This window comes from Teleopsis dalmanni, chromosome 1, assembly GCF_002237135.1.
Source record: "Teleopsis dalmanni isolate 2A chromosome 1, ASM223713v2, whole genome shotgun sequence".
In the NCBI taxonomy this organism is placed as follows: Eukaryota; Metazoa; Arthropoda; class Insecta; order Diptera; family Diopsidae; genus Teleopsis; species Teleopsis dalmanni.
This window is the reverse complement of record NC_051846.1, coordinates 182,427,947-182,454,373: the sequence shown is the minus strand read 5'-3', so window position 1 is coordinate 182,454,373 and position 26,427 is coordinate 182,427,947. Positions and strand designations below refer to the sequence as shown.

Genomic DNA, 26,427 nt, shown 5'->3' with positions numbered 1-26,427 from the left:
ATTTTTATACAAAAAAATACAGGATACTTGTCCTTAAGACTTCAAAGTCATAATGATGAGTTACAGATCATTAAATTAATTACCTTGTATTTATATTTAATTTAAGGCACATCATTAAAGACAACGAATTTGCGACAGTTTGTTCTTGTATTGTAGCAGTACTTGATCCATCAAGGTATGTATTCAAAAAAGTGTGAAGCTTTAATGAGAAGCAATTATTAAAAACTGTTAATTTAATGATAACAAAAATACTCACCAACATCACCTCCACAAATTAAGATGAATTTCATTTAATTTAACCCGCTGGGACCTGCTTGTGAAGTCGTTTTGGAAAGTATCGAACGGCACTTGGTCTTCGCTGACGATGAGTGACTCCGGGACGTAGACCCGGTCAATATTGAAACCAGGTATTACAACATAATATTTAACATTTATGTGGCAGGTGTCGCAGTCAATCGAATGAAATTTTGACTATAATTTTTAATCATCTTATAATGTTTAGGTATTACGCATCCTAACACCCCAATTTTTATGATTCAGTTTGATATATGGGACTTGTATTCCATATATGTTTGATATTGAAGTTGACATAGACAATCTAGTGATATATTACTACAGATTGTTAATGTTGTAGTAAACCATGTCTATAGTGACAAAAACAGCAGGCTATAATTCGTAATTATCTTCTCTTATTATGTATCCTGGATTTGCAATACGTTTCTTACCGTTTTCATCGTTATGCTTCAATTTTAAACTTTTAATTAAATTATTTTGAACTCATTTTGTTCTAGATATAAAATCTTAAAAATAAGTCCTTAGTATATTTAACAACGTTATATATACAAGTGACAATGGCACAGCAAATATAAAGCGATATTAAAATGTAAGAAATTTTTTGTATTTTCATTTATGATGAAATTTTAATTAACGTTAGAAATATTAAAGTCTAATGCAAAAATCAGTAGTTTTTATTATAATAGTATCTACAATCTATTGGTTTGTGCTTAAACATATTACAATTTGTGTTCGAAAAAGTTGATTCATGAAATAAAATTATAAATCTGTAACGTTTAAGAGGAATAACATAAACATATTATATATATCTTTTATATAATACATAATAATTTAAATATTAATATTTAAACTGAACTATAACTTAGTTTTTCATGTCGTCATAAATATTATTATTAATTTTTTTATAATTTACCAGAATTTAGTTTTATACAGATTTATTTAATTGTATCCATTCATTAATGACGGTTTTCTCAAACCCAATTTTTGTCAATAATCCCTCTGATTTGAAATTCTCTGTCAATATCCAAGCCGTAACCGCCACTTCTTCTGAATCCGCAATTTTTTTACTTAAATAGGATGCTAACAAACTACCGAAACCTTGACGTTGTTGTTTTGGCATTACTTGTAAAATTCTATAAATAAATAAAATAAAAATTTTTTATTTCGACTGTAATACAAAATATAATAAACTTACCCTAAACCGGAGAAATCATTTTGAAATATCCAAGCTACTAACTCATTATTCGGTTCTTCGTAAATGCCTAAGGTTTTGTTTACTTTTATGAGTCCCTTAATGTATTCCAAAGAACCTTCTTTATTATTAACCCATATTTCGTGAATTAAAGCTGCATGTTCCAAACGAAGTTTATCAAATTTATAACCAATGGGTAGGCTTTAAGAATAAGTAAAATAGATTAAGATCTTATATGATTTTTTGAGTTACCTTTGTAATTGTAATTTTAATGCTTTCTCATGCGGTAAGACGAGCGCTTGGCAAGTACGTGCTCTTTTAACAGTAGCTCCTTTGGAATTTGCAATTTCTTTTATCTGTTCACAATATATAAGATCTACATTAGTTATTAATGGTCCACTTTTCCAATCAATCAATTTTGTTTTGTTAAGACATTCAAAAAGCTCTTTAAAGTCAGGTTCCCATGAATGAAATGAAATACTCTGCATCTGTTATGTGTGAAAACTTAATTAATTTATCACGTAAAAATAAAATATTAAACACGCATTCATATATATTATATATATATGTATATCATGCATATTTCAATTATTTATTTAACTTTTTAATATCACTTACAAGGTCAAAATGCAAACTAACATAAGTGCCATATTTTCTAAAATCGCAGTTGCGGTGAGTGTAAAATGACTTTCGGAATGATACCCACTTATCATCTTTAGGCGCTCTGCCTGCACCTATTTCCTCCAATTGTCTATGCCATTTACATTGATTGTACATCAATAAATAATGAAAATTATGTTTACCATATTTATTTTTGTATAATTCAAATAATTCATCCACTTCTTCGAAGGTTAGCGGCCGCAAAATGTCATCCGTCTTCTCTACGTCCATTTTTTTGTTACTGCCGGAGTCGTTAATTTTTATATCTCAACTGCTTGAAAGATTTGCTTTAATAATATGGAACACATGAAGACAGTTCGCTTACTGGTCTAATACTATTTTAATTAGATTGAGAGAAACGTGTTTATAGACCACAATTTGTTTGTTGTCAGTACTAGCGTTTATAATAGAAACGCGGAAATTTTGCAAATTTATCTATTAAGTAGCCGACTCTTTCGGAGAGGAATTTTTCTCACACTTATTAATTTTTTTTTTGTTAGAGATATCTGTATAGATTATAATAGTTTTATGGCTGCGATTTGTTTATATTGAGTGCTCATATTCGATTGCTTTGAGCTGAGCAAAAAATATCTACATTATAGAATATAATATGTAATTACTAGCATTTCCCGCAGTTCTGTTAAGAAATTCAATTTCTTATATAAATTTAAAATAATTTATAGTAATTATTATTGAATATATATAATGATAATAAAATATTTTGTTCAAAAATAACATATATATGCAATGGAGACATTAGTTTCCAATTATTATATTATATATAAAAGAAAAATAATTTATTTAAAACTTCTTTATTGGCCAGCTAAGAATTTTTGTCAATATATAGCCCTTTTACAGTAAATAAAAAGTATAAATAAATTAAATAATTTTTCTATAAAGTTGTTATGAATTAAGTTTTTTTATATATTTCTGCATTTAAAAAAAAACTTATGAATATAAAATAATATTTTGTAAATTGGTTTTAAATTCTATTTTTATATAGTGTTCTTCTATAATTCTGTTATATAGTCTAGACTTCTTCTTATTATTATTGTTAAGGGATGTGGCACTGTGACTGTCGCGCGAGTCTATTGTGCAACTTCTTTCTAAGTGTAAGAAGAGTATTATAATTGCTCTTGAAAATCATGTATTTATACTGCAATCTGTTTACAAATTTAGTTCTGAATGATAAACAATATAAATACAATATAAACAATATACAATAAAGATAATACAATTATGATTATATGTATTGAATAGTAGAAAGTATTTGGTGCTGAAGTTATCACAATCTTCTTTTCTATTCATGATTCCACATGATTCTTATCTACATTATTGCAATATCTATGTTTGGACCTAGATGTCTACCTTAATGTCATTTTGCTGTTCCTATAATCGTGTGTGCCTATTATCCAGTTTTATATTCCAATGTATATATGTTTGCAATCTTGCAGTTTACCTCATATACTACATTCGATTTTAAATAAATGTTATTCTTAATAATTTTTTTAAAAAAGTTCACCATTTTTGATATGTCTGATTTGGATGTTCATGGGTTATCTTTAGCATATATGATATAAAAAATAATAATTATAAACTAATTAATTAAAATATTAAAAATGGTTTTTCGGTTTCAATAATAAATTAAATCAAATTTGTAAAGACTCACCTGTTAGGTGAGGTTAGGTTGAAGTTGGCAGCCTTGTACAGCAAACCCCATTTGACCTTAAATAATGACCCATTTTAATACCACCGAATTAAGTTGTTCATAAGTTATTCAGAGTAGTTTACATGACTTCCCCATTCAAGTGAAAGTGACAATAAGACTATAAACTAAGCTAAGTTTGAGTAGATATAGTATATATATACAAATTTAAATATATATATAGATATTATGTATATTATATTAAATGTCGTTATTGCTTATTTGTAATAAATTTTGCATACATTATATTATAAATATCAAATGTTTAAAAATAAAACTTTTCGATTTCGTATTTTTTCATTCTATTGCTATTATATTAAAAACTTAAATAATCTAATGTGTACCTGATTAACGTTATCAGTTAAATACCCCTGCTTTTTAGTATATGATATATTTCTCCTATTTTATTTAAAAAAAAATTGACTATTAAAAAATATTTCTAGATAAGATTACTTCAAAGTTTAAGATCAATATTATAATAGATGTCAATTTAATTGCAAATATATATAAACAAGGAAATGTTTTTAAATACTTTCAAATAAATGTATTAGTTCCTAAAAAATAAATATGATGAAATTAAATAAGAATAACAACAAATAGAACAAATAACAAATAGAAGTGATAATATATGTATATTTAGCTATGTTCATATTTGAAAAATATAAACCCAATCCTAAAGCCCTCCTTTAAATCATATTATTAGATATATTCAATAGAATGAGTCAAGTATTATAATTCTGTCAAATGCATAAATATTATTTTTGGATTCACAAAATTCAACTGCGGCGAGTAATAAGTAATTCTACAACTCTTCACATATAAATCATATAAACTGGTTACAACGGGGGTATAGGGGTATTCACAATCTCGTGTAATCAACTGGGTAATCGAGTAACATAATGACAGTGTAAACGGCAAGAACAAACCACATTTCAAAATCATATGTTTTGTTGTTGGCACTTTACAATGTTACCATGTTACTCGATTACCGAGCTTGTTATTCGAGGTCGTAAACACCTTTAATAATCTGTTATTAACTTAGACAATATTATTTTTACAATTTTACAATATAACTTGAATATTTCACTGTACTTTATGGTGAATTTCAACTCATATAGTAATTGTCTTGCAAACACGTTTACCATAGAGTGATTTTTTTAAGTTCGGTAACTAAGTAACCATCTCCTTTAAAATAACTATTATTTTAAACTAAAATTTTGAGTTTAGAAAATTATTTTTTTACACATGATAATGGTGAGAAGTAAGTACATAATAAATAACACTCAATTTTAATATATATTTAATATGAATATGCATATATCTAGTAACAGAGCAATTGATTCGAAAAAAATCCGAACATAATGAGTGCCTTATCAGTACATTAGAGGAGCTCTCGCTGCATCAGGAAGATATCGAATGCATTGAGCATTTACATAATTGGTGCCGGGATCTTAAAATATTATTGCTACAATCGAATTTAATATCGAAAATAGAAAACCTTTTTAAACTAAAAAAACTGGAATACCTTAATTTAGCTGTAAATAACATAGAACGTGTGGAGAACCTGGAAAGTTTAGAATCTCTAAATAAGTTAGATTTAACATTAAATTTTATTGGTGAACTGACTTCCATCGAAAGCTTACGAGCAAATTATAATTTAAAAGAACTAATATTAACTGGTAACCCTTGCTGTGATTATCCACATTATAGAGAATATGTAATAGCAACGCTACCAACATTGAAAAGTTTAGATTGTGAAGAAATAACTACAACGCATAGATTGGAAGTGAGTAAAAAACTACAAAGAAATAGAGCAATAATTGTACAAAAACAATTAGATCATGCTATTGAACGAGATGAGCAGAAAATACGTTACTTGCAGCAGAAGAAGGAACTGGAAGCTAAAATGGCTGATATTGAAGATGAAGATGAACGCAAGAAATTCTTTTGGGATTCTAAAAGTGAACATTGTCCAGAAATACGTGCTGACATTGCACGCTATCATAAAGAGTGCCGTGAGCCAATTACACCAAAACCAGAAGATGATATTCCAAAACGTGGTCCACCACAACTATTCGCACCATGTGGCCGTCCATACAATATAAATCGACCAAATCTCAAATTCAAATTTCAAGACGAAAGTACAGAATATATTTTGGATTTATATGTTTACAAGTATAAAATTTGTTAAATTTAATTGTATATAATATAATAATCTGTTACTTTATTTTAGATTTTTGGATACTGCACTAATTGATGTGGATGTAACGTGTAATTATATACGTGTAACTGTTAAGGGTAAAATATTTCAGATAAGTTTAACGGAAGAGGTTAAACCTTCTGATGCGATTATTCAACGTTCACAGATTACAGGTCAATTACTTATAAGGGTACCGAAATTGCATCATAATGAAATAATTGAAATTAAAGCTAAGAAAGGTTTGTCTGAGATAAAATAATACACTATTACAAAATATATATAATATATAAATAAAATATCCACAATATAGGAATATATACGTATCAGTTATATACTAAAGTAAATAGGGCTTACCGATTTGATTTATTCAAAATAATTCCACGATTTAATAAAACATCCCGAATAATAGTTTTAGATCCACGAATATTGATGTTCTTTAGGATGTCGGTAAACGTCATATATAACAAAATATACATAATAATATATATATGTGCTAATGCCCCTGGCTTGTTCTAGTTTGACCTTCTACCTACTACCGACTATTACAAGATTTTTGTGGATTCAAAACGGCTTTTTGGCTAATTGAGGAGGACTCGTCCTCCCTCCACCTCAACTAACTAACTAACTATATATATGCGCAATATATGAATATATATGTCAAAGTTATTTAACAAAGTAAATATAACTTCCCGATTGGATTTATTCAAAATAATCACATTTTGATTCAAAGTAATAGAGTGACTTACATGATTTAAAACATGTCGAATAATCAGTTCATCGGCAAAACCATTCCTTCAAAAAAGTAAAAGATGCACGATGCCACACCAGATAAATATTATCTTATCTTACTGATTATCTTACTGGCGCCAATAGATGGCCTCACTAAAAATACGTAATTTTTAAAACATCCGTTTGCTTTCGAATTAAAATCATTTATATACATATACAAAGAATATAATATTTATACAAAAAATAAATTTAATAAAATGATTAATATTAAAAGATCAGTAAATATGTAACACTTATGTTCTTCATATAACTACCAAATACAAATTTTCACATAATTTATATATTAAAATAAATAAAAGATATGCTTATATAAAATTAAATTATTTTAAATACATAAGAGTAATAAGTGTACTGAAAGTATATATAATAAAAAAATTTTTATAAAATATATAATTTGTATTTACATATATTTTATAAATGTATCCGATTTTATATTACTTATAGGAATTTTGCATGTTATTTGTTACATTATTATTACATATACTTCATATTACCCATACCTTTTATTTTACATGTAATCTTTCTCCGTTATATTGTTATATATAATATTAATAAATACTTTATTTTCATGTTTTCAGATAATATTCAGAAGGACTTCAAAAATAATAGGTAAATAATCATTCTTTATATTTAAACATATCTTAATTTCGTAAGCCTAGTACAAATGATATATATATATATATATATATATTATTAAAGCAAAATAAATAATTATTGAATATGTATGATAATTTATATAATATAAAAATATGAAACTAATTAAAATAATAAGAGTTTTAGTGGACTTGTATAACCGAATTTGAAATTCGGTATTATACTTATAAAATTAAACAACTGTACCACTATAAGAACATTATATTTACTTATAGTTATCTATACTTATATACTCATATAATTATACTATAAATATAGTAAAAGTATAACCACTATTGAGGTTCTCTCATTTTTATGTACACGTTGCTGACGATTCATTTAAATTCTTTCAAGAGATCCAAAAATCTTGATATTGGTGATGTTTATATTCTATATTTTTATCCAAAATTATTTACTATTTCTTTTCGAACTGTTCTTCTCCATGTCACTTGCAGTTGTTTTCTTTCTGTGCCTTATATCCTGAGTACTTTATATTATTACTGTATATGAGTAATCGTCATGTAGTCAATGTAATATTTGGCACTATAGCTCTTCATAACTTACACAAATCTGTTGCACCTCAATCTTAACTTGTACACAATTGGTTATATCTCTCTCAGTAAGATAGATAAGGGAATATACAATTGTTAGTAATTTTAAAGCTATATTTTATATATATTTTTCAGTCGATTATTTTTAGTTAAATGGAATTTAACTATTTAGATTATTGAGATTGTATAAGATGTAATTCAATTTAAGGCATTATCATTACTTGTATAATTTATTATTTATACATCCTTTTTGCGTCCACGCATCCTGAAATTAAAATAACCATATCTTAATCCAAAAACTTATATTCGTTATATTCCTTAAAAAATTAATAACAAATTTTTATAAATAATGAAATAAATAAATTAAATTATATAATTTATTAATAATTATTAATTAATTAATTATTAATAAATTAAAATCAATAAATAAATATTTATATGTGTAATATATATATATACAATATTATACTTAACATAACATAGACTTTTATAATATATATAATATAATAGACTTTTTCTTAGTGTTTTTTTTTAAATATAAAAAGTGCCAAAAAATAATAATTCATTAATTAACAATAATAAGAATTATTTTTATTTTCGTTTTACTATTTATTGATACAGTTTGTTTTAATTATTTTTTATTATAATCAATTTATATTACTAGTCAGTAATATAATCAACTTCCATTGAAGTAGAAGACAAAGTCTTCTGATGTGTTAAAAAATTAAAAGTAAATTAAAAGTAAAAGTAAATATGTATATAATTTTCATAGAGTAATTATTATGTATATAATAATACATAATACATAAGTAAAAATTATGTATATGTATATAATTTTCATAGAATTTTTTTTAAAAACAAACTGTACTAATATATAAAAACATTATAAAATTCTATTTGGTACTTTGATTTATATACTTAGAGATATAATAGTGAAAATTCAAGACCCTACGTGATTATGATAATAATATTGAAATATAAATACCACTAAGATGTTTTGTTTAAAGACCTTCAAATTTTTTATGTTAAATTTATAGTTTATTATATCTTTCCCATAAATGCCTTATATATAATATAGCTGTCTCAGCTATATTATTATATCATATACATACTTATATGCTTAATACACTATTCGCAATATATCGTAGCATAATTAATATTAAATATTTTTATTTTATAGAAACACAGAATTAAAAGGAACTGTCAACATAAAAGATATTTGCTCTCATCAGGATGATTGTCCAGATCTAATTTAAAAATATTCTTCCTATTCTATAAATTTATTATTTTATTTTATGTATATATTAAAAAATAATTAGAATAAAAAAAACTTTATTTTTGGTTTTATTATTAAAAATCGCTTGTTCTTTATTTTTTCGAGTACTTATATTTATATATATATATATGTATATATTTATTTTTTCTTTTGTTAATTGGTATCATTTGAAATGCATTGTTGTTGCTTTTATATATATTGTTGTTGTTGTTTTTATATAGTATAATCATTCTTATTTTATTTTATTATATTTTATATCGCAAATAAAAATGTACAATGTTTTTTTTGTTTGTTTTTTTTTTTAAATTAACACCCACGTTTTAGGTTTGTTCATCTTAAAGATTTATTAATTCTTTATCTCTCGGTTTTGTTCGTTATCGCCTTCTTGTATAGAAAATAATAAATTCAGCTGATCTCTTACATATCTTTTAAATTATTGCTTTAAAAATTGCATTAAAAAAACTAAATTCATATTTTTCATTATAGATTTTTGTGTATCTTTTTTTTCCACATTTTTATAATTATTTTAATTCTTTAATTTCTTTCAAATTATTTTTTATTTTGTGGTTCTTCATGGTTATTTTACTTACAAATAATCGAGACAATTATCGGCTTATAAAAATGTAAAATATAAATTAATGCAATTTAATTGTTTATAAATTTTTTAAATAATAACTTTTAGTTCAGTTTGTTTATTATATTTGTTTAAAACATTTTTTTATTTAGTTAGTTAAAGTTAGGTTTTAATTTTAATTTAATTTTAACGGTGTCGATACTTTCATTGCATTAATATATAAATTTCTGTCTTTTTTACATCACTTTACGTTTGTTGATTTTATATATATGTATATATATATATCGATATTGTGAATTGTTTTATTAGTGTTTCATTAAAAATAATTAGTTGTCTTTATTTTTGGTATGGAAAACGTGCGAATTTGTGATATTAATTTGAATTGTATCTATGAATGATTTTATTATTTATCGAAAGTTTTATATCATATAAAGGTTTTGAATAGATTGGATTTATACAAAAATGTGTTGAGTGCGATTTTGTGATAACTGATTAAAGGATGCTATATTTTACATGGATATTATCTACAAATCTTGTATGATTAGGTTAAAATATATATGTATTTATTAAACAATTGAAATGTAGGTAATAATTTACTGAATATATTTTAATATATATGGTATTTTTATATGTTATGCAGTTCCAACAAAAGCGCTTGATTACTAACAACTACTCATAATTAATATGTTCTGTAATTCGTTAAAAAAAAAATAAGTGCAGAGAAAAAAAAACAAATAGCAATTACATATATACTATTTGAAATTACTGTAAACAATGACTATAATGACTACAAAAATAAATAAATTTGATTAACAAACAATTGATTTAAACAATTGTATAAATCTTTTAAAAATATTAAATAAAAATATATTATATTTAAAAATTTATATAAGTTTTAAAATATTTTCTAAAATTAAAAAAAAATATTTTATAAATAAAAATTAATAATTTTATATATAAAAATATTTTTTCTCCTCTTTCTTTTTTTTCTGAATTTCTAAAATTTGATATTTGATATTTTTTGCTGTTTTATAAATATAAATAATCAAATACTACAAGAAGAAAATATTTTTTAACAAAATATAATAAAATTAGTATCAGAATACTAATATTACTAAATAAAATAATATTTCATATAGAAAGAATACGAAAAAATAGCTACATAAATAATACATATTAGCTAAAATCATATATAACTAATAAGTTCTGTATAAAAATAAATATACATATATCTATAAAAATAATAGCTAAAAAAACAATCATGTTTATAAATTAAAATAAAATTAAACATTCATGTTGAGTTAAGGAAATAGGAAGAAATCAAAAAAGACAAATATTAAGAAATTTCGTTAAATTTATTTAAACATTTTTACTGTTATTTTTTAAATAAATTAAAAATTATATTAGTATTAGATTTTATTAAATATTGTTTATTTTTCAACTTTCCATGATTAAATTTATTATTATGGTAAAATGAATATACGTGTTATTATTTTTATTATGTTATTGTAACAAAAATTTATTGTATTTTAATGAGAATCATAAATATAATAATATAAAATAAGTCCTCATAAATAGTAAAGAAAAATAAATAGTAAAAAAAATAATTAAAAATTTTTTTTTTTAAATAATTAAAAAAAAAAAACAAATTAAATTAAAAAAAACAAATAATTTCAAACAAATATATTTAATCTTTGGAAAAAAGCATTGGAATAATATAGAAGAATTCGAAAATAAAAATTAGTAAATGTAATATATGAAAATATAATGTATTAAAAAAACTAAAATAAAAAACAAAGAAGAAGCAAGAAAGAATATTACTAAATAAAAATTTTGACGTTTTTAAAAAATTAAATATTTCAATAAAAATAAGATTACTTTTAAGTTTTTTATAGTCGTAGATTGAAGATAATACTATACATTTTATTAAAACAATATAATAAATATATTAATTCATGTAATGTAGTAAAACAGACAAATAATTTTTAATTAATCTCTTGATTTATATAATTATAATTAATATAAAAAAAATTGTTTGCACACATCAAATGAAGATATAAAATAGCACAAATTAAATATAAAAATATTTACATAAGAGTGTAATAAAAACTAATGTGCCGAAATCAAAAAAATAATTAAATAAAATGTAGGTAACAGTATCTAATATCTTATATATATTTTTTTATACAAATATTTTAAATTATTCAGATTTATTACTTTAATGCATAAATAAAATTAAATAAAATATAATAAAAATGATAAAGTTTTATTAATTTTCATAGCTGCATATGCGGATTTAAAGTGTTTATTATTAACTAAATTATTTAATAATAAAAATTATATTTATTTTAATTTTAATAAAGGAGTAAATAATTAAATAATTATTAAATTTAAATAATTATTATGATTAAATAGTTATTATAATTAAATAATTATTATTTATTTCACTTAAATGGTTTTTTTTATAGAGATGAAAAATGTTATGATAACTAATTAAATAAAATTAAGTATAATAAAAAATTATAGTCTTATTTATTTTCGTAGCTGCTAATAGGGATTTAAAATGTTTTTTATTAAATAAATTATTTACTAATAAAAGTTACATTTATTTTAATTTTAACAAAAGAGTAAATAATAATTAATTAATTATTATTTATTTAACTTAAATGGTTTTTTATAGAAAAGTTAATGAAAAATATTAAGATAACTTATCATTGAAATAAAATATAAAATGAGTAGCCAAAGTGCCAACGAACTGCACTAAAAATCGTACGTTTAATTTCATAAAATATAAATATATTTTTAAAACTAATAAATTTTTTTTATAATAGTATTTATTAATTATAAAAAAATTCTTTTTTTTAAATTGTATTAAATTTTCATTTTAAAAATATTATTATTTGTTTTAAAAAGAAATAAAGTTATTTATGAATAATCTAAAAATTATATGAAAACCCCAACTAACCGCTTTAAAAAAATGCAATCATAATTTCACTAAAAATGTTTATGTAAACCATCCATATAAACTTTTTCAATGTTAAATATAGGAGTTTAAATTATTTAAAATTATTTTTTTAGTAAAAAAATAATATTGCGATCTACATGATCATTCATGAAGTTCGTTGAACAATTTTAAAATTCTTTTAATATTAAAGTAAAAATGAAAAGTATGATAAAATTTATAGTTTTAAAAATATGTTAGAACATGTACTACAATATACAATAGTTTTAATATTTTAATAGGTAAATCATCTTCGCCTATTATAGGCGATTTAAATTTCTACAAAGCTTTAAAAATGTTTTAAAATCTATATAGCATGGAAACACAAATTAAATACATTTTGAAAATTGACTATTTTAAGAAAGTACATGCAGTAAATTTTTTATTGTATACATATAATTTATTAATATCCAAATTTTTAAAAGTTATTTGCATTTTTTAAATCATCAAGTTGATATAATCATCAAGTGTAATTATTCTGAACTAAGCTATCTATTCAAATATATGAAATAAAAGCATAGAGATCTTATATACACTCTTATATGTATACGCTTAATTATCTCATATTTATAATATAGTTTTTACATATTTATATACTTTTTATTGTATAATTTTGATTTTCAAACTTATTAATTCAGAATTCTGCTTTACAGTATTTATTTAAACATTAGAGTTTTCACATGGAATATGTTAATGAATTTAATAAATTTCATCGGAAAATGAAATATGTATATTTTTTACACTATTTTAACATATTTTTTTCTTTTCAAAACCGACAAACTCAAGTTTTATAAATTCAACATTTTTTTTTAATATTGACCTAATGGAACATTTTTGAATTTCTTGTAGTTTATAAATTAAGATTTGTGTAGTTTATAGAGCAAACTAAACTCTTTTTTGTACACTTGAAAGCAAAATACATATGCACAGAATATATGTATGTATGTACTATTGATTAGAAATAATTTTGAAAAATAATTTTTTTACCAATATTTGCGCTAGATTTTCGATAAAATTTTATAAATTTTTTAATAATTATACAATCTTAATATTTCAGAAAAAAAAATTTTTATATTAAGTTATAGGATGGCTATAGATAAATTTAAATTTAAAAAATTAAAACACATAATTTTTTTAATAAAAAATTATTAAATCTAAATTATGCTTAAACCCTAATGGACATATGCTAATATTCTAGTACCCCTTAATCAGTTGAGTTCAAGCACACAGTATCCCATTTATTTTTTTTGTTTTTGACAAATTATTTTTTAAATAATAGTATTTACTATATTTATTTTAAAATAGTTTTTACGCATATAAGTATTAAGTGTTATACATACATTTAGAATGCTTTATGTCCAAAATATTTGTTATATTAAATTATCATTTTAAACCTAATATTAACATATAGTTCCCACGAATAATTGACATAAAACTTTATATAAAAAAAATGTTCCAAAAAATTTTGGACATTGTAGAAAATTTTTTTTTTATATGGAAATTTATAAAATTTTTCGTGCTAAATAGATGTTAATGTTAGGCTTTATCATGAAAATTATTTAAATAAGATAAACCATTAAAAATGGTGGAAAAACTATACAAATATATTTGAGAAATTATTTAAATAAATAAAAGTCAGAATTATTTCAATATTGATCAAAAAAATAGTTTTAAATTTTAAAGAAATTATAAAATATATATTATATATAATATATATAAAGAATTGTTAAATAAAACTTTTTTAATTGATAATTTAAAAAATTTTATTTCATAAAGAACTTAACAGATTAGAAAAAATAAGCTTTATTTGTTTTTTTTTTTTCAAAAAACGTTGTATGAGTACAGTAATCGTCCAATTTAATGAAAGCAATTAAAATAGTTTATTCGTTGAATCAGAGGAATATATTAAACAAAGTAGTTCACTTACAGGCTCCTCGGGGAGATATGTAGATCTGAGGTCAATTATTGCTTAGTCTAATGAAGTGATAAACAATAATCCAGTCAAGGCGCAAAGAGGGGTTTTGTAGAAACCTCGCAGTTAATAGAGAGTAAAAGTGCTCAAGTGCACTGACTTAACTCAACTAGCCTCAACATAGACTTATAAAAAAGGAATATGTAACTTTTAGGAAGCATATATCCTCTTTTATTTAAACACAATGGGGTTATAGACATAAGCGGATCCCTAAGGATCACCAGTATAACATAACTTAACCTATATGCTTCGTCTTGTAGATCTTGTAAAATGGGCTTTAGCCCATTGTACAGAAGTCTAAGAAATTGCTTTGTGATTTTTATGAGGGTTTGTCTCCAGTAATATTCTTTGTCATTGACTAATCTATATAAAGGTACATGACAGAATTTCGAAGTTCCATAAATTGGACATTCGTTATATTGGACAACTACTGCATATTTATTAAATTAATACTTTTATCAATTATATAAAATATGTTGTTCAAGGCTTGTGTATGTGAACGAAATAGAAAAATTCTTTTTTTTATTAAATTGTTTTTTTGGTTTTATTAAAAAAATTGATTTTGGAATTAGTTGGGCTTTGATTTTTAATATATTTTATATAGTTATATATAATTGAAAAAATATAATTTGATGCTATATGATAAGAAACCTATTTTTGAATATAAAAGACGGTTAGGTAATAGTCAACAATTAATTAATTCCGAGAATTAAAATTTTCCTCAAATATAAATAATATATAAATAAAATGTAAAAAAATAAAATATAAAAATATAAATAAATAATTTAAAAATATATTCCAAATATTCCCTATTGTCGAAAGGTTGACAATATTTATATAATTAATAATAAAATAAATTTAAAATAAAAAGCCAATATAAATTTTTTTATTTCGTTCACATAAGACTTTAACTACATAACTAATATTAAAACTCTTATAATTTAATATTATTATATATATTATATTTTGTATATAGGCTAATAAGTCAATTATATTATCAAAAAAATATAACTAAAAAAATATTTTAACCATATATGCTATATTTTCCTATTCAGTATTTAGTGTATTTTCAACTATTTTCAGAAATTATATATTGGCTATAGAATGACTATAGAATGTGGTCAATAAATGTTTTTTTTATTTTTGTTAATTAAAGAATTTTGAATATTTTAATAAATTGATGACAAGTTGATAAACTTGTTTACTTTACAAAGAGAAATAATTAATCAATTAGCCCATATACAAAATATATTAATATATATATTTTATCATAAAACAACAAATTATAATTTAAAATTATTCTTTGTGGATTTTTTTAATAATTATAAACCATTATTGTTGTTATAAAATTTATAGTTTATTATAATAAACACAAAAAATTAAATTATAGAATTAATGTAAAAATTCGTAATCAGTTTAAATTGTTTTATTGAAATTAAAATAAAATAGAAAATCTGTTAAATAATATTGAAAAATAAACAATATCATTTTTATTTAAAAGATAATTTTTTCGTTATAAGTGATTTTAAATATTTCTAAACAAAATAAAATAATTTAAAACATAAATTATGATTTTGAAAATATTAAGAAATAAAAGATATGGGTTGGTGGTATTTTTTTTATCGGCGGTCAAATCATTTTATATTGAATTAATAAATATACAAATTGATATAAAATAATTACTAATATTAAATTAATACAAAATTATAAAAAATAAATTAAAAAGAGGTTCGGTTGTGGCGCATTTGTAGTAAAGTACGTTAAAATTTTATTTAATGTATGTATTGTTTATGTTTAAATATTTTTTTTGGCAACAATCTTGTTTTCTCTCTCACAAATAGTTTAAGAATTATCCGTATTTTGTTTTATTTTAACTATTTAAGGTAAATTTACAATTTTTGGTGACGAATATAATGATAACTATTAGAATAATGATAGTAATCAGTTCTATTGAAATGAGTTTTAGTATATATATTATTTTTTTTTTCATATATATAGTCAATATCAGTAAACTATTGCTATTGTTATTAAATTGCATATCGTTTATTAATTTAACTGCACCTTTTCATTTGTTTATATGTAAATATAAATTATAATAAAAATATACATGAATTAAATTTTACCATTTTTTTCTTATTTATACATATATTTGTATATGCATATATATATACTTTTCTTTTGTGTTTTGTATTTTGTTTTATTTAGATATTAAAGTTGCACTATATGTTAATTTTTATTTTAGTTATATATATATAATATATTATATATATTAATTTTTATATTAATAATCAAGTTTTAAGGAGCATTCAGAAGAATTAATAGAAATTTGCAAGAAAGTAAGCAAACGTATATATTTTAATTAAATTGTTTTACACATAATAATAACAAATGAACGTTGAAATTAACGTTGCTTACAAATACAATTTTAAGCTTGATAATTAAATATTTTTCATATTGAAATAAATTGGTTTAACCATCCTTAAGTTCAAAACTTACATACATTCAAAAATGTTTGTTTAGTTAATAATTTCTTTGTCATTTACCGAAGTTCTTTTTATTAATTTAAGATTTACTTTTAATCATCCACGATGGAAAACGAGGTAGGATATTATTTTGTATAAAAAAGTGTGTCTTAATTTAGCTTTAACTAAAAAATAAATATCAAAATAACTAAGTACGGTCTCACAGTGATGAATGTAAACGCTTTGAGGCACATGCGCTCAAGTTTTGTTGTTGTTTTTCAATCAATGAAAAAATATATTATATAGAAATAGAATGGAGTGAAAATGAATTTGTTTATACGTTTATATATCATATGTCATATATTATATATAAAAAAAACAAATACGTCTAAGCTCCAACTTATTTATTTAAATAAATTTATAAGCGATTTTAATTCTATTTACAAATTTACTTAAAATTAAGCACCCCGGTTACTAAAGCATTAGCATTGATTAAGCACAATTACGTACAACACTCATAGCCGTAATATCACTGTGTAGCCGATGGATGCAGCAATTCTCACAATGTTTTATTTTAATACTAAATTCTTATAAAAAAAGATGGTTGTTGTTATAAACTTTAGCTTGGACATAATAAAAAGTAAAATTACAATTTTATAGATTCGTATGTGTTCGTTTCGAATAATAAAATCTTATACAAATGGTACAAATTTGTATAATATTAAGACACACTTACCGATTGTATCTCATTTTAAATTTTAATTTTGTTTTTCTTTTACAAAATGTTATGCTTTTGAGTTGATATTTGTGGCTGTGGTTGCGGCTAATTATGACATGATAATGCAAGAAATACATCCTCTTCTAGACACGCAGGATTTCACATGCTTTATTGTAACAGATTGCTATCCAATCAGGTTGCGTAGCACCCCATTGAATTTGATTGACTTCACCCTCGGCAGCAGTGTAGGCTAAAATTGGATCCTCAATTGCGCGCGGCATTTGCTGTATATCCCAGATCAGTGCTTGGTGGTCATCACCGGCAGTGCATATATGACAGGAACTAAATAAAAAGTTGAAACAATTAAAAAATTTAATCGTATGAAATAAAAAAATTAAATACTACTAAACATACTAAAATTAAATAAATTGTTATATTGAAATAATAAAGTTTATTTAGTATTTATCTATTTCCTAAAAATGGTATAGAGTAAAAAGTAAACACAGCGTGATTCAATAGAAAAATAATCACTCAAGACAAAATACATTATTTTTGCTATGGTATGTGACTGCGACCGTCGGTTCTATTGTGCCCCTTCTGAGTTTAGAGTAGGTCTCCAAGCACTGTTGCGACAATAAAAAGTAGTATAAAACCTATTTCACACAGTTTCATTTTCTCTTCCAACGGCAATGAACGCTTCTACAGAAAATTAATGAACATTCCTATCAAGAGCCATTGATCTATGGGAGCGATGACAAACATATAACAGGCATGTAACGTATGTAAATTTCTCTAACACATTATTGATTTTAATTGTATATCGCTATAAGTATTAACTATCAAATAAAAACAGTGTTTTGTAACTGAAAGCAATCGCTACTGGTGCGTTAAAAAGATTAGCAACTCTTTAACCTTAAAGAGCTGTTTTAATCCTAAAACTACGGAAAGACGTTTTAAACCGATTACAACTTAATGTGTTATAGAACAGCAATGAAGGTTGTGGCAGGTTATCAAGAAGAGTTTTTTTTTAAGACAGACGAAGAATAGCAATATATTGTAACTATAATTTTTTATAACTACTACGTTCCCAATTTAAATAACTTAAACTATATCTGTTAACATAATCAGCAAGTTTGTAGGGTATACTTTATTGAGATTAAAAATATATCTCTGTTTTTGTTTTTATATATTAATATATATAATTATTTAATATTAAAATATATAATTACTTAATATTAATATTATTAATATATATAATATAATAAGTTGTTAATATATATAAGTTGTGTTCTAAATGAGGGAAATTCTAAGTTGTGCCGATAATGTAGTGATGTATCGATACGTGTTGATAAATGGCTAAATGTGTAAAGTGCAAAAAATCCCAAAAAATCTCCTATTTGGTTTAGCATCAACTTAGCTTAACTCGCACACGTCCTTAATATTAATATTATAAAGGATTATTTTAACTCAAATGGTTACTCAAAACGTTTGAATACAAAAAAATGCAATCATTGGACTGCAATACCATATCAACGGGAGGATGTGTTTCAAAGACTCCAGTCTCAATATTTGTAGATATGGATTTAATCACATTTTACATTTTGTAATATATATTTACCTGTGCGGCGCCCACGCAATACCGTTGACGCACGCCCTATGATTGCTCAGTCTTGCAACAGGTGTACAAGGAACACGAACATCTAAAATTATAACTTCACACGAATCCATCGCCACTGTGGCTAAATAATTTGGATCTTGTTTATTCCATGCTAAACGTAACAAAGCCGTATGCGCAGGATCCTTAAGGAAAAAAAACAATAAATAATTAAAAATAATCATATGATTTAATAATATAAAATATGTTACCTCATAAATTATAGTTGAATGTTCTAAATGTCTTAAATCGAACATCCTCACTGAGCCATCAGCACCAACTGAAGCAAACATATCACGCCCACCACCAGCACGAGAAAAAGCTATATCATATACCTCCTTGTCATGAGCTATTAACTGTGTTTTAACGTGACCAGCTACATAAACACGCCCATGTGGTTGTCCTGTCTCTAAGCCCCATATTGTGCACGTAGTATCTATAGATGATGTACCCACTAAATTTGGGTCAACTTCATTCCAATCGAAAGATGTTAAAGGTGCACAGAAATCGCTGTTTTTATTATTATTTAATACGCATTCTAAGCGTGTATCGGGTTCACCAGCACGCCAAACACGTAAATAGTCACCTTTAGAATAGAAATTCAATTTAAGTTGTATGTGTAACTAAATGAAATATTTATATTATCTGTGTTTATCTTTTTTGTATATTGTTTATATATATTATTTAGTGTTTATCATTTAAAACTAAAATTATAAATAAATTTCAGTATAAATAGGCCCCTTTATTGTTTTTGCAATCAGTTTTTATATTGTTAATAACTATCAAATAATATAAAAACATCTTTTTAAAAGTTTTTAATATAGATTTACACAAACAATGCCTTTAAAAACACAAATAATACTAAAAAAAGTTAACCCATAACTATTTTAATTAAAATATTTATATTATCTATATTTACCACTTGTAGCTAATAGATCTGGATAAATTCCTTTGGAATCAGGTATCCACATTATTTTTGTTGTCGGATATGGGTGATCGAAAGTGCTAAAATAATAATAATGAAATATAAGTTAATAAAAAAAAAGATACCAGAATAAAATTTATAAAATTTTTTACCTTTTCGCACTGAATTCACTCGTGTCTTCATCAAGACTGATTATTTGGACTTTATTATTATATTCCTCAATGAAACTGCCTAGCGCAAGACGAAATCTCTTATCTGGACGAACACTCCAATTCATGGAGTAAAGAGGCCATGGTGCCAAGTATTTATAAATTTCTTTACGTTTTCCAGCGGTGGATGACATAACTATAGTAGAAAAACAAAAAAAAAATGGAATGTGAAAAATAAAGTAATCTGTATTATATATTTAAACAAATATGCAAATATTTTAGTGGTGTTAAAAGAAAATTACTATTTCATCATTGTGGGTATAAATTTCCACTAACTTACTTGAGATTCAAGTAATTCAAGCAATCTCAAGTAAGTTAACTGGTCTAACGAAAAGCTAATGGCAACGTACTATAAATATCTCTCCAACACCTTAAATCAAGCTAACACCCTATAAATTTGAGCACAGACTTAGTGGAAATCTAAAAAATTAATCTATTTGAATAATCCAAAATAGTTAATAAAATATTTGTAAACAAAACTTTCTAGAAATAGCTGAAAATTCATAGATGACATATTGGCTGCCTTACATCAGAACTCAACCATGCAGTCTTTGACACCATCTAACCACTGAATCATATTCCGAAATTAAGCATTTATAAATGTTTGTTATTTTATCTATATACTGCATTGTCTATATTTAAATTGAAAGAAAATGCCTAACGTAATATAATTATAATGCGTGATCAAGGTTTTTATTAAATTTATATTGCATTTATGAAATTTTAAGAAGCATATAAATCGAATCCTTACCCGTTTTAACTGTGTCTATAAACAATATGTTTTGAGCTCTCTCTCTCTGAAGTTTTTTAATTATTTTAAACTAATATTGTTATATATATTGTTTACAATGTAATTAAATATTTAGAAAGCAAAACACAAATTTCCTAAGTTTTTATTATTTATTATATGTAATATGCAAATAATCAACACATTCTGCACGGTTTTAATTTTATAAAATTTTCTTCGAAAATTTAAAATTGACTAAATTTAGTTTCTAATCAATTGTGACAAAACTAAAACAAAATTTAAAATTTAATATATGCAAATATTTATGCTTAAGATAATGTATAAGTCAGAACGGCGGTCATTGGCTTTTCATCTTTAATAGAAAAACCTACCTACCTACACCCGCCGCATTGACTAACAGCGCTATTTTTATTCCGTACATACATTCCACTTACCTGAGTTGTATATAAAGCAAACTGGCAAAGAAAAGACGAAGTTTAAATTTGTAAAAATCAACTAAAAACAAAATTAATTAACAAAAAAACAATAAAAAAAAATAATTGTTTTCGTCCGATTGCTGTGTCAAAGAAGTGTTTTTAGTTTTCACACCATTTTCTATTTTTTTCTTTTTGCAATTGGGAGTTCTACTTCGAGGACGTACGACGAAAAAAAATTTTACGCACTAATTAATTACATGTGAGTTTTTATTTGTGTAGCATTCTTTTGCTCTTTAATTGTTTTTAATATCATTAACACTTTTTCTTCAGACTTTTAGTTCTTTGCATTTAATTTAGTATATTTTCGCACTAGACATTGAATTTTTGCCGAAAAATGTATAACGACGCTTAATATATTTTTTGCAATTCACAATAGATTGTCACTTTGACAGTTACAAAAATCGTATAAATGACAGCATGCGTATTTTGTTGTTGTAACTTCACAGCTGTGCATTCAGTGTTTCCTAAGCAAATATAATGTATTTTAAATATTGGGAATTTATGTTTACAACTAATAGAGTACGTTCACACCGTAAAATTTATTTTAAAACATAATTTGAATGGAATTTTTATAAACGATAGTATAATATTTTATATTTGGTGTTAGGAAATAAGTACCTTTATTATGTTATGTTTTCTACTACCAATACATCTATAAAACAATATCACTTTTTTAAATAATGATTTCAGTTTATTTCAAACTAAAATTTTGTCTGTTCCACGAGCTACTCCTAGTAAACTGAAGTAAAACTCAAGTTAAGTACAAACTGAAAGCTAACACAAATAAAGTGCCAAATTACGCTCTTTACATAGATTTTCATTTGAGCAAAATCTGGTAAGAACATTAGCGCCTTGCAAATGTATAATATAAAAATTTAAATTCAAACCAAAACAGCTGATTCACACAACACACAAATTTGAAATAAAAATGTATGAGTGAAGTCGGTGTAACATTTTCAAATTTCAACAGGAATGTTACACTCTTTCAGATGCTCTCATTTACTTGAAAATTTTCTGATGGAAAGCATTTGTGTATACACAGTGTTACTCAAAGTTAGTACGAGTAACTCGTGATAAGAAAATTTAAAAATAATTTAAGTAAATTAAAAAAATATAATTAACTTATACAACCTGAAATTCAATTATTTCTCAACACTTTAAACTTTGTTAAATGATAAATGAATGATCACCGCGTGCTTAAAGGCTGTACTAATATAGGCTGTATAAATGTGTTATGAGCATTTATGAGTTGCCATAATAACTTGAAATGATATTTTCTACAATCATTAGTATGAAAAGTAAAAGTATAGTATTCGCGGTATTTACTTATAATAGTCAGTACTGAATTTTAGTTATTTACAAAAGCTTTTTTCATTTTCACGTTGCTTACAATAAGGTAACTAAAAACTTAATAAGTAGTATAAATCTAGTTATTTCAATTAATTTTTATTTGTCTATGTATTTTACAAATTTTGCACTCTATTTTATGTTATATCTATTTATTCCTTCACTTCTTCTTTTACTTCTTCTTTTACTTCTTCCTTCATTTCTTCCTTCGCTTCTTCCTTCTCTTCTTCTTTTACTTCTTCCTTCACTTCTTCCTTCACTTCTTCCTTCATTTCTTTAACTTCTGCCTTCATTTCTGGCACCAATTCTTCCTTTATTATTTCCTTCTCTTCTTCCTCCTCTTCTTCCTTCTCTCCTTCCTTCTCTTCTTCCTTTACTTCCTCTATTATTTCTGGCAAATTTGCAAGATCTGTTAGAAGTTTTACATATATATCAATGCCCTTTAGAAAAACTTTTGCAGGTACAAATTCATCATTATCATGAAAACGAAGTGTAGTGTTGTTGAGAGGTGTAAATCCCAGTGCTGATATTCCCAATGCACGTAGATAACGACTATCAGTAGCAGCATAATGTATTTGTGGCTTTATTTTAAGGCCTCTGTCAATATAATAGAACTATTATAGAATAATAAATACATTTTTTGTATGTAATTAAATTACAATTCATCGATTGCAGCTTTAAAACATGCCCAATATGGATTGCTGTCATCAGCTACTGTTGGGGAGATCTTTGGAACTTTGTATTCATATTCGAATTCGATATCTCCTCCTGCATCTTCACAAAATTGTTTTATCTAAAATTAAAAATAGATGTATTTAGAACAAATAAATATAAATAGTTCATATATTGTTTAATCTACTCTGTTTTCAAATTCTTTATGATCAATTTCGACAGGTAAACGGAAATCAAAACAGGCTATCATATTGGGCGGTATGACGTTACATTGAACACCAGCATGGGCACGAGTCATATTAATAGACATAACGTCACCAAGAGTTAGATCTGGATTATTTTTTAACTGTTCTATTGAATCTTCCCGTATTGCCATTATAAAACTAAGTAATTTATAAAACTTTTCTCCAACTGTATTCTTTAACAAAAACGATCCATGCCCGGATGTACCAACAAACTTAAATAACATACCTGAAAACAAGAATAGAAAATTAAAATTTGCTATAATTATTTTATGTACTTTTATCATACGCCAAACATTTCGTTCACCATAAAATACAGGAATCTCTTCCGTTGGCGAAGGCATACCCTCATCTAAAGCAAATCCGATATTAAGAGCCCGAAATTCAGGAGTAGCAGCAAATAGACGCATTCCAAAACGACCACCCATTTCCGAATCTTAAATTTATTTATTAGTTCATTAATTTATATAACAATGTACCCTGAAGGTTATTCATAATGATAAATCTGAAGTACCTGGTACAAATGATAAATGAATAGTCCTTTTAAATACAGCACCATTATTTTTTAGATATCGTACAGCGGCCAAATACTGCATACCTACAGATTTCATATTTTGCGAACCACGGGCATAAATATTACCTTCCTTGTCCATTTCAGCACCGAATGGTGCATACGACCACTTATCAGGATATACAGGTACAACGTCCATATGAGAGTTTAGCAGTATTGATGGTAAATCCGGCATAAGACCCTCCCATGTGAGTATAACTAAAGGATTTTCCTTATTCGATGGATAATATATATTTAATGGTATGCCAATTAGTATTGATTGTTTCATAAGAAAATCAACACAATGACCTATTGAATATATAAAAAATTAACATTCACTTTTTTTAAAAAAGTTCATATATATATGTACCATAATCAGGATACGGATGTTGACTTTCTATTTGTAAATATTCTCGTAAATACGCTACTTCTTTATTACAGTCATAAACGGGCTCTGATTCCATTTTGATTATGACTTTTTGCACTACCGAACAATTTAGAAACTATTGATTCATTATAGTAATTGTCGCAATATTATATACTAAAATCTATTTGCAAAAAATTTAGTCTATTGAATGGTGTTTTGAAATAAATGTGTATAAAATATTAAATTTTGAAAATAATGGACCAAAAAGATTAAATTTGTAATATTAAACAAATTATTTTTATTCATTATATTTAAAATATTATTTAAAAATCAATTGTTACTTATAAACTATAGTTTTATTTTAAAGTTTAATAGGTTTGCGATGAAAAGGTTTGTGATGGCTAGTACCCATGTAAAAAACCAGTCATAGATGAAAGATGGTCATGCCAACTTTTTGCTCTTTTTTTGTAACGACCAAAAACCATGATATACGTCACAATTGTCAATTTTGTACTTTAACTACTATTTTGATACTTTTTTTTAACCTTAATTTGGCAAGTGTAGTTTTACAAATTTACTATTTAGAATTAAATCAGCTATAGATATATTACAAATAAATGGTGTTACACATGAAAAATGTATACATATTTTTGTTTAATAGTGACAAAATTATTCCGTTGACAGACGACAATAATGATTGTTAAAAATACTAATACAAACATTGCATATTATCATTAAAAATAAGCTAACGGTAATCATATGTTTTTCCTTATATTTTAATTTTTACTTCCGCCTATGTCCTAAACTTTTCCAATGATTTCATTTAATAACTAATACTGGATTCATACGAGAATTTCGTTTGGAGTTTTAGCTGTCAAAAATTTTAATTTTACATTGAAAGCAACAACAATTGACAACTAAAATTACAAACATGACAGCTAAAATTAAATAAATCATAAAAATCATCCAATCAAATTGTCACATATATTTATTGTAAAATAAAAAATGACCTAAATATAATATATACGAAATAAGTAATATCCACATTTATTGATTTTCAATAATCTAAACCAAAAAATACCTAGCCAAATAAAAATAAGTTGAAATAACTAAATATATACTACTTATTAAGTCTTAAGTTACCTTATTACTATAAGGTAAGGTTATAAGGTTATATAACGTGTAAATGAAAAAAGCTTTTGTAAATAAT

At 24.1% G+C, this 26,427-nt stretch overlaps 4 protein-coding genes across 6 annotated transcripts; 1 reads left to right on the top strand and 3 right to left on the bottom strand.

Moving 5' to 3' along the window:
- Window positions 1–1,152: 1,152 nt before the first annotated feature.
- LOC119670597 lies at window positions 1,153–2,695 on the bottom strand. Its single transcript, XM_038080922.1, has 4 exons — window positions 2,105–2,695; window positions 1,739–1,974; window positions 1,490–1,687; window positions 1,153–1,427 (listed from the first exon to the last, which is right to left on the bottom strand). The coding sequence occupies exons 1-4, from the start codon at window positions 2,375–2,377 to the stop codon at window positions 1,220–1,222; spliced, it is 915 nt and encodes a 304-aa protein (XP_037936850.1). The 5' UTR covers window positions 2,378–2,695; the 3' UTR covers window positions 1,153–1,219.
- A 2,407-nt stretch (window positions 2,696–5,102) lies between these two features.
- Window positions 5,103–9,285, top strand: LOC119666857 (protein tilB). The gene is made up of 5 exons (XM_038076136.1): window positions 5,103–5,112; window positions 5,168–6,026; window positions 6,085–6,290; window positions 7,419–7,449; window positions 9,205–9,285. Exons 1-5 carry the CDS (start codon window positions 5,103–5,105, stop codon window positions 9,278–9,280), a joined length of 1,182 nt encoding a protein of 393 aa, XP_037932064.1. The 3' UTR covers window positions 9,281–9,285.
- Window positions 7,765–22,432, bottom strand: LOC119670596 (DDB1- and CUL4-associated factor 7). Of its 3 annotated transcripts, none has more exons than XM_038080919.1 (7): window positions 21,998–22,432; window positions 20,759–20,951; window positions 20,601–20,686; window positions 19,894–20,267; window positions 19,646–19,827; window positions 18,046–18,369; window positions 7,765–8,289 (listed from the first exon to the last, which is right to left on the bottom strand). In XM_038080919.1, exons 2-6 carry the CDS (start codon window positions 20,947–20,949, stop codon window positions 18,171–18,173), a joined length of 1,032 nt encoding a protein of 343 aa, XP_037936847.1. In that variant the 5' UTR covers window positions 20,950–20,951; window positions 21,998–22,432; the 3' UTR covers window positions 7,765–8,289; window positions 18,046–18,170. The 3 variants fall into 3 exon arrangements, with proteins under 3 accessions (XP_037936847.1, XP_037936849.1, XP_037936848.1); XM_038080921.1 differs by lacking the exon at window positions 21,998–22,432 and adding an exon at window positions 21,567–21,626; XM_038080920.1 differs by lacking the exon at window positions 7,765–8,289 and having other exon boundaries at window positions 17,303–18,369.
- A 1,106-nt stretch (window positions 22,433–23,538) lies between these two features.
- LOC119666856 (aminoacylase-1-like) lies at window positions 23,539–25,453 on the bottom strand. The gene is made up of 6 exons (XM_038076134.1): window positions 25,221–25,453; window positions 24,815–25,159; window positions 24,590–24,736; window positions 24,246–24,529; window positions 24,046–24,179; window positions 23,539–23,983 (listed from the first exon to the last, which is right to left on the bottom strand). Exons 1-6 carry the CDS (start codon window positions 25,312–25,314, stop codon window positions 23,539–23,541), a joined length of 1,449 nt encoding a protein of 482 aa, XP_037932062.1. The 5' UTR covers window positions 25,315–25,453.
- Between the last annotated feature and the right edge of the window lie 974 nt (window positions 25,454–26,427).

Coding starts and splice junctions, on each gene's coding strand:
- LOC119666857 (XM_038076136.1), top strand. Junction 6,027..6,084: donor TTGGATTTATATGTTTACAA/GTATAAAATTTG, acceptor ACTTTATTTTAG/ATTTTTGGATACTGCACTAA. Junction 7,450..9,204: donor AAGGACTTCAAAAATAATAG/GTAAATAATCAT, acceptor TTTATTTTATAG/AAACACAGAATTAAAAGGAA.
- LOC119670597 (XM_038080922.1), bottom strand. CDS start 2,377: ATGGACGTAGAGAAGACGGATGACATTTTGCGGCCGCTAACCTTCGAA. Junction 1,975..2,104: donor TTAGTTTGCATTTTGACCTT/GTAAGTGATATT, acceptor CACACATAACAG/ATGCAGAGTATTTCATTTCA. Junction 1,688..1,738: donor TTAAAATTACAATTACAAAG/GTAACTCAAAAA, acceptor TTATTCTTAAAG/CCTACCCATTGGTTATAAAT.
- LOC119666856 (XM_038076134.1), bottom strand. CDS start 25,314: ATGGAATCAGAGCCCGTTTATGACTGTAATAAAGAAGTAGCGTATTTA. Junction 24,737..24,814: donor TCATTTATCATTTGTACCAG/GTACTTCAGATT, acceptor AATAAATTTAAG/ATTCGGAAATGGGTGGTCGT. Junction 23,984..24,045: donor AAAGCTGCAATCGATGAATT/GTAATTTAATTA, acceptor TTATATTGACAG/AGGCCTTAAAATAAAGCCAC.
- LOC119670596 (XM_038080919.1), bottom strand. CDS start 20,949: ATGTCATCCACCGCTGGAAAACGTAAAGAAATTTATAAATACTTGGCA. Junction 20,687..20,758: donor AGTGAATTCAGTGCGAAAAG/GTAAAAAATTTT, acceptor TTATTATTTTAG/CACTTTCGATCACCCATATC. Junction 18,370..19,645: donor ATTGCGTGGGCGCCGCACAG/GTAAATATATAT, acceptor CTTTTTATTTAG/TTCCTGTCATATATGCACTG.